Genomic DNA, 14,915 nt, shown 5'->3' on the forward strand with positions numbered 1-14,915 from the left:
AGGGCCAGTCTGACCCTTGCCAGGGTAGGGAACCATGTTGGGCACCCATTGCCTGTATGGAGAAGTGGCTCCCATTACCTACCATTGATCCATCTGCCCACTGCCAGGCAGAAGCATCTATATCAACAGCTGCCCTGTTCTGAGGCTTTGTCATCCTCATTCACTAGGTCACCATATTGATGACACACCCAGTGGAGGTCGGTGCCCCAAGGGAAGCGAGGCCTAAGGGTGTGTAGGGAGCGGGGAGTGAACACAGTGAACACAGGGTCCTGCCCTCCTGGCGGGTCGGGGTGCATCCCCTGCCCCCATGACAGCTCAGCCCCCTCCCCCCAGTTCCCCAATACATGCAGCTTCAGGCTTGCTTTTCAAATCCACATTTACTTTGATGACGCAATTCTCCCGCAAAGGGAAGCATCTCCATCTCCATCTCTTTGGCGAAACAAATATTATCAAGCTCATAATTGACATTTTTTCCAGATTCAATATTTGCCTGGATCATTCCTCATCAAAGTTGTAAGCTCTCAGTCTAGGAAACTAGTCTGCATTGCAGTCATTTTCACAGGGCAATTGAAGACATAATTGTACATAATATATTTTGAATCTAGATTCTTGAAAAGAGAATTACAAGCAGCTGGGACACAATCTGGTCTTCTTGTTTATACTTGGGGTGGATTTTGCCAGCAGTGAGGCCATGGAAGAAAATGGCGAAGTTTGAGAGCAGTTTCTCCAAGGTTCAGTTTACATTTCAGTTTTGATTTCGGTATGCTCACCACCAAAACATGCATATTTGTACTTAATATGTTCTGTATTAGGGTTTGTTTTCAGTTCACAGAAATGTCACTTTAATAGTACTTTCTACTGTGAAGCATAACTTATTTCCTTGTTGTGTGAGCCCTGGGGTGGCCATAACAAATTGCCACAAACTGGAGGGCTTGAAACAACATTAATGTGCCTCTCACAGTTCTGGAGGCCAGAGTCTGAATCCAGGTGTGGGCAGGGCTTTTGGGGGGCCCCCTCCTGCCTCTTCCAGCTTCTGATGGCCCCAGCTGTCCTTCAATTAAACAACGAAAAGGGACCAAATTTAGGCTTGTGACCAGGTGTCCGTTCCCAGCCTCCCCACCTCCACCGACCTTGGAAACCTCCACCTTCTACTTCCGTGCGCCCTTCAAAGGGCAGGGGAGAGGGGCTCGCATCCAGGGTGGACCCCTCCTAGTTTCTGCTTGTGGCAGTCGGGGAAGTGACACCCCACCGCAGCCATCAGGCTTCGTGGTCAGCAGGTCAGCCCTTCACTCTCCTCTCTCATCCACTGCCTAGCAGAGAGAAGGGTGTGATGGCCCAGCAGCAAGTCCTCCCAGGCCCGCAGCCCCTTGCAGAGGGACCATCCCCTCAAGGCTTACCTGCTATGCCCTCGCCTGCTCCCCTGTGCACATCTGTCCCTGTTGTGCCCAGGGGGCAGGGTGACCAGCCATGGCCGAGCACATTCCTCCTTTCGGGGCCTCGGCTCCACCGTCTCTGAATAAAAGTGTTGCTCCCAATTCTAGGGTCCTTTAAATTTCTAAAAATCTGTAAATAACAGAAACTGAGGACATCTGTATGTTTTCAAGCTATTTTTTTTTTAATCCGTTGTTGCAACCTCCAGCTGCCACAGAGAATCTAGTGGTAGAACCAGGAAGGAGACCCTGCCCAGAGTCTTAGCTGAGTCAGCTCTGATCTTTATGCTCATGCAGGGAGGTGACAACATGTCCACTGGGGCCAGAGTACCGCCCACTATTTCTGCAGACAGGCACCCGCTGGACGGCTGGTCCTTCATTCCCCACTGTCTGTCTCTGTGTTCTTTTCAGGAAAAGGCATCCTTTCAATCAACGGCACAGGGACACAGCCTTGTTGCCAACACCAGGCACTAGCACTGATTGTGGTGCCTGAAACAGGTGATATAAAGCAAAGGGAATAAAGGCCAATAGGGCTTCCCTGGTGGCGCAGTGGTTGAGAGTCCGCCTGCCGATGCAGGGGACATGGGTTCGTGCCCCGGTCCGGGAAGATCCCACATGCCGCGGAGCGGCTGGGCCCATGAGCCATGACCACTGAGCCTGTGCGTCTGGAGCCTGTGCTCTGCAACGGGAGAGGCCACAACAGTGAGAGGCCCGCGTTCCGCAAAAAAAAAAAAAAAAAGGGCAATGGAAGTACACCACTTCTCCATTGAATGGAAGTATAACTTTCCATTCTTTCCAATGGAAAATTGGAAAGAAGCAGCCAACAATTCTACCAAGAAGGAAGTATACTTTTTATTGTTGAGAAACATTTTCTTAAACAACAGTGTTCACTTCACTCTTAGCTGAAACTTCAGGCTTGGAGTGACATTTTCTTGCCGATCTGGACCTGGTGTAACCGTGCTGTGGTATGTTCGCTGTAACTAGAGATATCTTTGGCATTTTCTTCCCTTAGCTTCATAACTCATGGAACATCTTGTACAAAAAAATGTAGATTTACAGAAAAATATGCATATAAATCACTTATTAATCCCAAAACGTAGTAAATAACATAGCAAAAACTCGATCAAATCCGTTTCATACACAAGCTGGACAGATCTGTTGTGCCTAATCTCTAACTTATCTGTGGCATTTTATAAATTAGTGCTTTGACATTAAAAATGTTTACAAAAAGGCCCTGCGTAACGTCAAAGACTCTAATTTCTCTCTCCATCCTTGCTTTTCATTCTCTAGAATTTATACTCATCACACGCATGTCACCATTCTTATAAAAAGCACTTATTTTAAGAAAAAAATTGCACTGCAATCATGATCTAAGTAGCATTCAGAATTCCATGTTACCAAGAGAAGGTCGTCCCTTTATAAACACACGTCTGAAACAAGAGCCCCACGCCTGTCCACGCAGACATGTCAGGTATGCAGGGTACCGGCCACAGTTTCATTGCTCAGGGCCGCGTGGTCACCGTGACATTGGCGGGTGTCTGCATCCAGAGCGGCCTCCTGCCTCCCACCTGTGCCACTCCTCTGCCTCGCGCCCTCCTCAGGAGACTTTGCAGCTGTTTCTGGTGCAGCGTTTGGGGGGGCTCTGGGGAAGGTGGGCGGCCTTCGCTTTTCGGAGGCTGGTCCTCTTGTGGCTGGAGCTGGTGGCGAGGGAACAGGGGCGGCCGTGCATCACCCTGGCATTCAGGCCGCTGGCCATCGAGAAGGACTTGAGGTGGCTCCTGAGGGCCGTGGGCAGTGGCAGCCTGTCCACCAGGTGCACGGGCGTGCAGGACACCACTGCCCGGCAGCACAGGTCCTGCAAGCTCAGTACTTGGGAAAGAAAAGAAAATCTATTTCATTTGTGTTGTCCTGGGCACGGGGCCAACACAGGGCCAGCCACACACCTGTCCGCCCTCCTCTCTGGGACTCTGGGGCAAGATGTCCCACCCTGTGCCCACGTGCAGTGATTGGAGGTGGATGGTCCTGCTTTCATCACCTTAAATCCAGTTTGTCCCCAAACTTGAGACCCCCACCATCTCTCCCTCTATGTCTGAGAGGTGAGTGGACTGCCCAGCGATGGCCAATGAGGTCTCCTCAGGCCTAACGTGACCAACTTTTGGGGTCGGAGACCAAGAGCTTCAGGAGACGTGCTTCCCCAACTGAGTAGCTGACACCAAAAACGTGTTATCAGCTTTATCAAGATGTATTGGAGAACACACCAGAAAAGCAAATGCTGTCATTTATGTTTCACCTACATCGTTCGTTCTGTGAGTCAGGGTCCCTGCTCAGATAGAGAGGGGCTCCCAGGGGCCTGCTGGGAGGAGGAACGGCATCTCACCCCTGATGCAGTCGGGATACCCCTCAACCCCTGGAGGATCAGACAGAAGAAACACGACCCAGGGCTTTGGCTCCTTTTGGAATCAGGGTCCTAACAAATAACATTCATAACAGTGCTTCTCAACTGGGGGCGATTTTGACTCCCCAGGACATTCGGCAAAGTCTGGAGACATTTGTGGTTTTCACAAATGGGGGCAGGGAGACCAGGGATGCAGCTCACCCACAGCACACACGGTGCCCCCACCAGAGGACACTCCATCCCAAATGGCACTAGTGCCAAGCGGCAGAAGCCCTGATTTCGGAGAATGGAGACAGTGGCCCGGGGAATGGGTCCTGGGAGGCTGAGCACTGGCGGGGCTGCAGGGTGGACTGGACAGACACCTACCCTTGCTTGGCCTCCAGAGCCGGTCCATCCCATGCCGCAGCAGCACAATCCTGGCCAGCTCCATAAAGGACTCAGTGACGTTGAAATTGCACAGCGGGCTGACCTCGAAGAATGTCACACCCAGGCGCTCCGCATAGGCCTGGGCCTGTTCCGTGGGGACCTGCCGCTTGAAAGCCAGGTGCAGGCGGTTCCCCACCAGGATTTTAGGGACCCCCGGAGCGTGCTAAAGGGTGACAGAAGGGCAAGGAAAGTGGGTCACGTGCAGGCTTTGTTGTTGGTACCATGGGTGTCCGGGGTGAATGGTGTCCACTCAGAACCTCAGAATGTGTCCTTTTTTGGAAAGAGGGTCTGTGCAGATGTAATTAATTAAGATGGGATCTTGGGGTGGACCCTAAATCCAGTCACTGTGTCCTTATAAGAAGTGGAGAGGACATAGGACACACAGGGAGGAGGCCACGTGATGGTAGAGCAGAGACAGAGAGACACGTCCACAGGCCAAGGACCAGGGCCTGTCGGCAACACCAAAAACTGCAGGAGACGGGAAGGATCCTCCCTCGAGTGTTTGGAGGAATCACAGCCCTGCCGACACCTTGCTTTTGGACTCTGACCTCCAAAACTGAGAGAATACGTTTCTGTTGTTTTCAGCCACACAGTTTGTGGTGCGTTGTTACAGCCGCGCCAGGACACTCACTCAGTGGGTGGGACTGACCACTCCACGTCTCCACTGGCAGTTGGGCCGGTCAGGGTGCCAGCAGGCAGCAGCCTGGTCACCACCTGTCAACCTACCTGACTGCACGCAGGGCCTGATCCTGTGCTGGGACATGACGCGTCCTCCTCCCTGTGGCTGGAGCCTCGTGCCCTGGCCGCCCCAGCCCGCCTCCCCTCACAGGGCCACATGGACGGAGCCCTGGCCATGTCATACCTCATTGATCTCCTTAATCCACCGGTCGATGCCATCAAAGGACCAGCGGTTTGCGATGTCGTAGACCAGGATCACACCCTGGGGGAGGCACAGTCACTTGTGGCAATGCAAGCCACTCAGGCACACACTCACAACCAGCTAAATAGCCATTTTACTTATGTTAACACAAAACATATTATTTCGATTTGTCTGCCAAATGTAGCAGTTATATGATCACTTCCAGTGATATTTCATAAGCTCATTGATAAACCCTCAAATGTGAATGTGAGCTGGGGACTGGAATTCAATTCCCCACATTCACGAGCTGGTCCAGGGACACGGAATGCGGGGGTACTTCAGAGCCCACCCACCTGGACGGAGGGCTCTCACATACGTACAGACACACACGCACATGAACACGGTGCACACACAGCCCACATGCCTGCATATTTATGTACACATGTGTAGATGCATGTGCCTACACACTGCTCGTGCACACGTACATACAAATGTAACACATGCACACACACATCCCTGATGCAGAGGGCTTGGGAGCCACCAAACAGTCCAGGGCACACTTTTTAGACTCTGGCATCAATTTGTATGTGAGCTAATTGCCTTGTCCTCCAAGTATCCATTAAAGAACATTCCAAAAGTCATTATTCAAAGTCACTTTGAGGGACTTCCCTGGTGGTCCAGTGGGTAAAACTCCGTGCTCCCAATGCAGGGCCCCGGGTTCGATCCCTGGTCAGGGAACTAGATCCCACATGCATGCCTCAACTAAGATTCCGCATGCTGCAACTAAGAAGCCTGCATGCCACATCTAAGAAGCCCGCGTGCTGCAACTAAGAGCCAGAGCAGTCAAAATAAATAAATTAATTAAAAACAAAAAAGAAAAACAAAGTCAACTTGACCTCCCGGTTCAGGGGTGTTACCTGTGCGCCCCGAGAGTAGGAGCGGAATATGGTACAAAATCTTCCCTGACCCGACGTATCCCTGGAAAAGATGTTGGAAGTCTGTAAGAAGAAATCACTGCTTCCCGACGACAAGGTTTTTGAACTCGGGAGCCAGAGCAAATGCATTTTACAATTGTCAGTTGGTGGCCATCCCACAGAAAGTCCGAGCCCCCAACAAGACATTGGGCACCTTATCCCTGGAGAGATCTGGACATTGGGATGTCCTTTTGGGCTCATTCTCTTTTCTAATTATTTAAAAAGTCAACTAGAGAAAATAGCGATGGGTTTCAACATAATAATTCTGACATTTCAATAAGTCTAATTTAAGTTTTTAAAAAGTTGTTTAATTTGGAGATAAAGCTATGTAGTAAGGAATGTGAGTCTACACTGGGGGAGAAATAGGCCAAAGGATTTGGTGGGGTCACTCCACTTCCAATTAACTCTAAAAGATCATGGGAATCCCCTGGCCAGTCCAGTGGTTAGGACTCCTGGCTTTCACTGCCAAGGGCGTGGTGGCTTCAGTCCCTGGTCAGGGAACTAAGATCCCACAAGCCGTGTGGCACAGCCAAAAAAATAAATAAAAATAAAAGGTCACATGAAGTCAGCCCTGTGGATGCATCCCTATGTTCATCAATACAAGGAAGTGACCCGGGGGTGCATTAACGAGGATAAAGAAGAATAGTACTTCCGGGATTGACTCTGCCCTGTGTGGGGGAATTTACTAAGATGGACCACCAGGACCAGGCAAGGGGGCTTCGTTTTAGATGCCAAGGAAAAAGGAGCAGCTGTTACACCAGCTTTCTGAGTCCCATACAAGTTTGGGTTGAGAGGGGAGCCCTCAGGAGGTCCCCGGGGAGGGAGGAAGGGAAAAGAGACTTGAGAGTCAGCAGTGGGAAGGGACAGGGTCATTGAGGGGACATCGTGGAGAGAGGTTTCCTGGCCCAGACTTGGGGGCTGACTGCTCCTGATTAGGGGCAGATGGGGGTGGGAGAAGGGGCTCCAGGCCACTGCAGACACTTGTGGCTTGGGGAGAGATTTGGCATGGTCAGACGGGAGAAGGGAACCATGCAAGTGACCATGCAGGTGGTCCAGGAGAGGGGATGACACAGGGGCTAGTAACAGTGGTCAGGAAAACCACATGGGTTGGGGGCAACTCAGGGATTAGTCACAGCAGGAAAACCCTAGTCCCCCATCCCCGGAACTGGAGGGGCAGGGGTGTGACCAGAGTCTCAGAGCCAGGGCTGCCTGGAGTGGGGACCAAGAAAGAGACCCAGGCCAGAGCTAGGCGACACCCTGACCTCTTGCCCTCCTACCCTCCACCCTCCGTCCTGTTGATCTTGGTCAGGACACACAGCCCCTCTGGGCACTAGAGAGGCAGAAGCAGAAGCACATCCACATGCTCTGGACAGACTCCAAGGCCCACACAGATCTCATCTTCCTCGGGGGGCACTAGGTCAGGCTGGGGCAGAAGCAGTGGATATTCCCACAGGTGGTACCAGAGCCCCTGAGGGCCTGGACAGACCTGCCCTGTGCTCAGGGGCCGGGCAGAACCCCTGACTCACCAGAGCTGCAGCTTCACCCGCCGGCCGTCCAGCAGGATGGTGGTGGTCTTGTAGTCGATGCCTGTGAAAGAGGGTCAGGGGGGCTTAAAGCAAAGCACTTCCACAGTTATGCTCAGGTAAAAGGTGCAGATAAGAGAAACTCTCTCACGCTGGGGGAGAAAGGACTACCTACCGGTGCAGATCCAGGACTCACAGAGACGGCTGGACTGGGCCCTGCTCGGACCCTCCCCTCGCCCACCGGCCTCGCCCACTTGCTCTGTGGAGCGGGGCCTCCAACCTCCCTCCACTCCTCCCGCACCACCACTGCCTCCAGCTCAGCGCCCAGGCCCCGCCGCTGCCCAAAGGGTGGGCAAGCAGGAGCCCCCTGAACCGTTCAGCAGCTGGCTCCACGCATGGCCTGCTGGCCCTGGGTCTGCCGAGTGGCAGCCACTCACACACCCTTGTCTCCGCTGGACTCAGGGCTAAAACACAGACATAGTTTCCCCCAAGTTATCACACTAAGAATGTAAAGTAAAAACGTGTAGAATATGAAATTAGGTATGAAGTATTATCTCAACTATGCAAAGACAAAATGTGTGTACGTATGTGCACAGGGGTGATGAAATAAAATTCATGTTTTATGGCCAAGACAAGAAAAACTTAAACGTAAAAAGGTTTTCTGCCCTTACGGGCCTCCTGGCTCCCCTTTAGTGTGTATTGTGCATCTGCATTGACCAGACCTCCTTAGGAGACAACATTCCTTCTTAATTTTGTAAACCGTCAGGATGACCTGCTTAGCACTTGATAACTCCTCAGGAGATAACCTTCCTTCCTAATGTTTAAGGGGTCACGATGACCCAGTTTTGTTTTGGAGGAGCAGACCCGGATTGTAGAAACTGTCAATATGTCATCTGATGTATATCCTTTTGTCTCAAAAACGTATATAATTGTACTTTGACCTCTGACAGTTTTCAGAGCTTTCTGAAAGACTGTCTCCCAGGTTATAATCCTCAGGTTGGTGCAAATAAAAATTTCCATTCCTTTCTTAGACCAACTATTGATTATTTTTTTCGTCAACATGCATGGCGTAGTTGGCAGGATATCAGAGACACCCACCAGAGGATACCTGGGGTCTACCCTAAACTGGTGCTCGGTACTAGCCCTTTGAGCCCCACCTGCTTCTTGGAACTCTTCAGGTGTTCCGGTGAGTTCTTCTGATATCCAGGTCTTATTATTTAAGTGATGATCCTACAAATTTTTTTTCAAGCTTTTTCGTACTTAAGACTTGGAGTCTTAAGGGGCACCAGTGCATTTCCTTGTCAGGGTCCTAGGGGGATCTAGGCAGGAGGCCCCGGGAAACATAGGTGGCTGGAGTTTCGTTAAATTTAGCTTAAATTAAAAACGAACAAAACAAAAAAACAAGTTGATATATGGTCTGAGCAAATGGTTTGCCCAGTGAAACAAGAGACAGCTTGCTCAGCCCCAAGAACAAGGAACACCTGCTCCTTCTGGCCACAAGGTGTCCTCAGGTGACTGAGAACCTAGTGGAAGTGTCTGAGGATCAATTTTTCAGATGTGTAGCAGTACTACAGCAGATCCCACTACAACAATTAAGTAAATGCTGCTCTTCCAGGGACGCAGGAGATAAAGGCTGATCACCTAGTGCTCCAAGCACCCACAGCGGTTTTAGATTGTCAGAGGGAGAAACCAAGACATGTAAAAGAGCTGAACCGACCCTAGCGCAATTCCTTGGAGAGCTAGACTCAGAAGCAGCACCCACAACCATACTGTCCTCAGAAAGTTGTTCAGATCATTATCTTTTCTCTGAATTAGGCAACCAAATTGATAATGGGAAATTGTGCTTCAAAGGTCAAACAGCTCCTGAATGGACAGCCACCTATGGGGATACCAGCTGGGTTTATATAGAGCTGATGCTTGCAAGTGCTTACCTAACTGGGAATCAAAGGAAATCCTGCCCTGAAATGAGCAAGCTGGGATTCTTTTTTGGCATTCCAAACTGATTTTTCCGTGAACAGTCAGAAGATTCAGCAGAGGGTAATTTCTTACCATGTCAGTCAGTCTCCTGGACCCCTGCCCACAGGGTCTACTGGAAACAAGAGTGATAAGAGCTTTTCTTTTTTCTAAAATTGGATTAGCAGCAGAAATTATTTGTAGGGCTATCTTCTTGGATCCTTTGAATTGGAAAGACTCCTAAATATTTGTAGGGTTAGCTTCTTGGATCCTTTGAATTGGAAGGACTCCTAAATTGGAAAGCTCTCATCTTAAACTATTGTACCTATTTTAATTGGTATGCAAAAGCCCCAAAAGGCTTCAAAATTCCAAAATAGCCTCATTGAAGGATTTGTTGTAGAAGGCTAATGAAAGATTGATCATATAAAAGGTACCTACAATAAAAGACTATAAAACTGCCATAACTACTACTCTATCCTCCTTTTTTTAATTTTTATTCATTTATTTATTTTTTGGCTGCATTGGGTCTTCGTTGCTGGGCACGGGCTTTCTCTAGTTGTGGCGAGCTGGGACTACTCTGTCACGGTGCGTGGGCTTCTCACTGCAGTGGCTTCTCTTGTTGCGGAGCACGGGCTCTAGGCGCACAGGCTTCAGTAGTTGTGGCACACGGGCTCAGTAGTTGTGACACACGGGCTCAGTAGTTGTGTCTCGCAGGCTCTAGAGTGCAGGCTCAGTAGTTGTGGCACACGAGGTTAGGTTGCTCCACGGCATGTGGGATCTTCCCAGACCAGGGCTCAAACCCATGTCCCCTGCATTGGCAGGCAGATTCTTAACCACTGTGCCACCAGAGAAGTCCCTAAATGGTTATCTTTAGAAATGGGACCACCTGAGGTTATAGGTGAGCCTCTTGGGGTCAAAGGTTGAACTGAGGGCCATAGTTAAAGAATTTCTTAAACCCAAGGAAGATCCTCAAAAGGTTTTGTAAATGGATTACCAAGATGGGAGGCCACAGATCTGTCTAAGCCTGTGACCATAGCTGATATTCAGAGCCTGATAGAAAAAAAAAATTTTTTTTGGCCTTCTCCTCTAAGCTAAATGAAGGAAAGAAAAACATTCCGACAGAGGTGGATGAGTATGTCGGTACTTTGATATCATTTAGGTGGCCACCCAATTATCTGAGGAATTAAAAACAGCTGTCCTTGTTTTAGAAATCTAGTGTTTACAGGACCAAAGGTGTGGCTCCAGAAACAGCCCTAGGCCCACCAATCCTTTTACCACTCCCATAATCTCCCCTATTTATCTTAAGAGGCTGTAAGTAAAAAAAAAAATCTGGCTTTAAGGGAAGAAAGAAAATCCTCCTAGGACAACTTGCATTTTTCCTCCTCTGCCTTTGAGATAGAAATGTTCTACCCAGTCTTCTCCAGGAGCTCTTATGCAGGCCATCTTCTTTAATGCCAATTTCAGGAAGGTAACTTTTTTTTTTGAATATTAATTTAATTTAATTTATTTTTGGCCGCGTTGGGTCTTAGTTGCGGCACGTGGGATCTTCATTGGGGCAGGCGGGATCTGGTTGCGGTGTGCAGGCTCTTCGTTGTGGCGCGGGCTTCCCTCTCTCTAGTTGTGGCACGCGGGTTTTCTCCCTCTAGTTGTGGCACGTGGGCTTAGTTGCCCCGCATCACGTGAGATCTTAGTTCCCCGACCAGGGATTGAACCTGTTTCCCCTGCATTGGAAGGCAGATATTTTACCACTAGACCACCAGGGAAGTCCCTCAGGAAGGTAACTCTTATCCAAAGGAAAAAACAAAAGAGGGATAGGTAATTTGGAACCTGATTTGTCAAGGGCAATACAAATCTTAAATGTCTTTTCCATAAATATTAGTAAAAAGGATTTAGCCATCTAAACAGGTGACCTTGATTTGTTCCATCTGCAAGAAACCCAATTTGAATCCAACATCTTTTGTAACTTACGTGTTTTACATTATTGTACCTGATTCATGGTTGAAACTCTGGAATGGGAACTGGGGTCTCTGTTTGCGTCTGCGTGTTTGTACGTATCTGTAAATGTGTGTGTTGTAGACGTGTGGCATTGCCAAAATTAATTAATTGGCTTAAAGGATAATAAGCACTTATACAAATACTCAGAAATATAAAAGGAATGAACCCAAATGAACTTCAGGATCACATGATCTAGGGTTAATTTTTAATGAATGAAAACAAGTTTGAGTTTATTGGTTTAATTATAAAGACATCTTTTTTTTTTTTTTTTGGCCACACCACGCGACATGCGGGATCTTAGGTCCCCGACAAGGGACTGAACTCGCCCCACTGCAGTGGAAGTGCAAAATCTTAGCCACTGGACCACCAGGGAAGCCCCAATACAGACATACCTTTAAACTCATCAACATTACGTATATACTATTTTGTATGTAGGTTTACCAGAAATCAAATAAGATTGTATAATTCCTGTCACAAAATTTGTCAACAAGAAAAATAACCAGATGTGATGAAACTTTCAAGCAAATTAAATGTAAACGAGATAAGAGCTTTCAGGTGAACTCTTTAGGAATAATTATGTTTTAGGACTGTCTACTTAAAAGTAGTTTCTCCAGATTTTTGGCAGTTTTGATTACACTTTATGTAACTTATAAAGTGATGGTTTCTTTCCTTTCACATTGTGTATCACCTACTCCTACTAAGATAATGATATCTAAACAAATTGAAACTATTGATCACATCTACAGTTCTCCATAAATTAATGAACATCCACGATGCACATCCTTCCTCCCCAGGTGGAAATTAACCTTCACACAGAAGAATCAGGGATGGGGTGTACGTGGGGAGCAGCTCTGGGGAGAAGGAACAGTGGAGAGAGTCCAGAATGGCTCAGCCTCAGGATCTAGCCTGAAACCAGGCCCACCCCTCAACCTGTCGGTTACATAAGGCCACAAACTCCTTTTTGCTTAAGCTTCTTTGAGTTGACTTTTTTGTTTGCACCAAAAAATGCCCTGACAGAAAACCCATGAAAGTACAGTGACTGGAGAGAGTGACAGAGGAAACCTGACACACAAATCCTGGAAAAGCTGCGGAAGATACATTTTAACATCTTCCCAAAGCAGAGCACAATGCCTCCCACACTCCAGAATTTCACTAATAGTGAACATGTATTTAAAAGAAAATCTACAGGAATTCCCTGGTGGTCCAGTGGTTAGGGCTCTGCCCTTTCACTGCTGAGGGCATGGGTTCAATCCCTGGTCAGGGAACTAAGATTTTGCCGCATAGTACGGCCAAAAAATAAAAGAAAATCCAACTCAGTGATAATGATCTAACTATTAACATTCAGGACCCAAACTGAACTCTGACTCTGGTGGTTGTTCCCACCAGGACAGCCCTGCCGGGTCACCTGCCCTCGGCACACTGCCCCTGACACCCAGGACCCTGAGGCACCCTCCCAGAGCCGCGTGTGCTTTGGAGACCCAGGGCCACTCCGTCTCCATCAGTGTTACTGTCCTTTAGAGCTGCAACCCGGCCTACTTCCCTCCATCTATGCAGCTGTGAACTCCCATGGAAGGCCCCTCCTTTGAACTGGGGACAGGGCAGAGCAGGGGAGGTTCGGGGGTGGGAGATAAAGCTTGAAAAAACACTGCCCACCCTCACCCCCCATTTGATCTGTAGGGTGGAAAATGGGAACGGAGATGGGCTAGCCCCCTGGGGACCCCACAGGCCCCCCACATAGCACTGTGGAGACCCTGCAGGGAGAAGCTCTGTGATGCGTGGGATCAAATCCCAGTCCTGACGACCAGCGGCTTCCTCCCTCTCCCTGTGCCTCAGTTTCCCTGACAGCTCACGTCTGGTACCTGCCGCCAGCAGTGACCTCAGCTCAGCACAAGCTCCATTCTTCCCCAGGCCTTTGGGTCCCAGGATAAACCCTCTGTCTCAGCTGTACCTGCCACAGAGAAGCCCCCAAATTCCACCCATTCACGCCAGGTTCGAAGTCCCATTGGGAGAAGAGCCTCTTTTTTCATACACTTATTTATTGAACCGTTTTATGTTCCTCCTGTTATGTGTTTGCTCTGTTCCTATTTATTGTATTTCCTCTTCTCTGTTACTTCATGTTTTTGACAGTAGTGTTGTCAGTGTTAGGGTCAAAAGGTGTAATGCACATTCGCACATTCGCTGCACTTAGCTAATTCACCAAGAACTCTGTCCATCAAAATAAAAATACACAAACGCTCCTAGAACAAAGCCTGTTGGAATGTTCACTGAGTGAGTCAGGACAACAGAGACAAGAAGAGAGATAATTTTAGCCTGAAAAACAGCAAATGTCAAATGCCAAGACACTCCCTACACTTTGAGGCCACGTGATGTGTAAATAATCTATTTCAGCTCATCCAGCACCTGCCGAATTCTATCTCCTAGAACAAGAGGACGCAAACATGTAAATACTGGTTAAGTATCATTGACAAACATATTCATCATGAGGACCTGACTTTTGAGAACTTGTCTTATGTTGAATTAAAGTATCAGAAAGCAGGGTGCTGGCTGCCAGGGGTGGGGGAGGGTCCAGGTTTCCATTTGGGGGGTGAGAAAAATGTTCTGAAATGAGAAAGTTACAGGGTCGTGAATGTACCAAATACCACTGAATTGTTCACTTTAACATGGTTAATTTTATACTATGTGAATTTCACCTTAAAAGAATGTATATACATATGTGCTATCCAGAGACGGACCCTGGCCTGGCTTCCCAGATCAGAAGGGCACTTTGTTGGGAGATGTTGGGGTGCCGCGCAGGACCAAGGGGGCGGGAGGGCTGCATAATGGGGCTCAGGATGGGAGAAGCAGGGAGGTCCCAGGGCTGAGGTACAGGCCCAAGCTTCACCCATGGCCAAGGCCCAGAGCCTGCCCCTGCAGGGCTGCCTCCCGTTTCTAAATGGTTCTAAAAATGAGTCATGCATTTTTTTTCTTTTTGGCCGCGTGGCATGTGGAATCTTAGTTCCCTGACCAGGGGTGGAAGCCGTGCGAAGCGCAGAGTCTTAACGACTGGACCCCCAGGGAAGTCCTGCAGGTCATGTTTTAAATGGGCATTTGAAGTGTGTTCATCATATGAGAATCATACACAGAGAGCAGTTACTGAAATCAGCACCAGTCCCCCTCCTCTTCAGAATCTACCCCACCTCCTCTTTGAAAAGGAAAGTATGTTCCCTGCATGTTTCTCCTTGCTGGTTTTTCTCTGTGAAATAGCAAAGCCATGTGACCCAGGTGCTTCCAGGCTCCTCGTGGCCTGGCTGCCCCAGCTCATCCACACAGCTCCCAGCTCTTAGCTGCCTGAGCCGCTCACTCCCCACGCTGGGGGCTAAA

The 14,915-nt window shown here is 48.8% G+C and overlaps 1 protein-coding gene across 1 annotated transcript in view; it reads right to left on the reverse strand.

Moving 5' to 3' along the window:
• Positions 1-1,653: 1,653 nt before the first annotated feature.
• Positions 1,654-14,915, reverse strand: part of RAB40B (RAB40B, member RAS oncogene family) — a 28,775-nt gene continuing 15,513 nt past the window's right edge. Inside the window, exons 2-6 of the mRNA XM_059998405.1 lie at positions 7,611-7,671; positions 6,028-6,088; positions 5,114-5,191; positions 4,192-4,414; positions 1,654-3,299 (exon numbers count right to left, since the gene is read on the reverse strand). Of these exons, the coding sequence (XP_059854388.1) occupies positions 3,028-3,299; positions 4,192-4,414; positions 5,114-5,191; positions 6,028-6,088; positions 7,611-7,671 (695 nt within the window). The 3' untranslated portion in view covers positions 1,654-3,027. The remainder of the gene's footprint in view (positions 3,300-4,191; positions 4,415-5,113; positions 5,192-6,027; positions 6,089-7,610; positions 7,672-14,915) is intronic.

Source organism: Delphinus delphis, chromosome 19 (assembly GCF_949987515.2).
Source record: "Delphinus delphis chromosome 19, mDelDel1.2, whole genome shotgun sequence".
NCBI classification, from domain to species: Eukaryota; Metazoa; Chordata; class Mammalia; order Artiodactyla; family Delphinidae; genus Delphinus; species Delphinus delphis.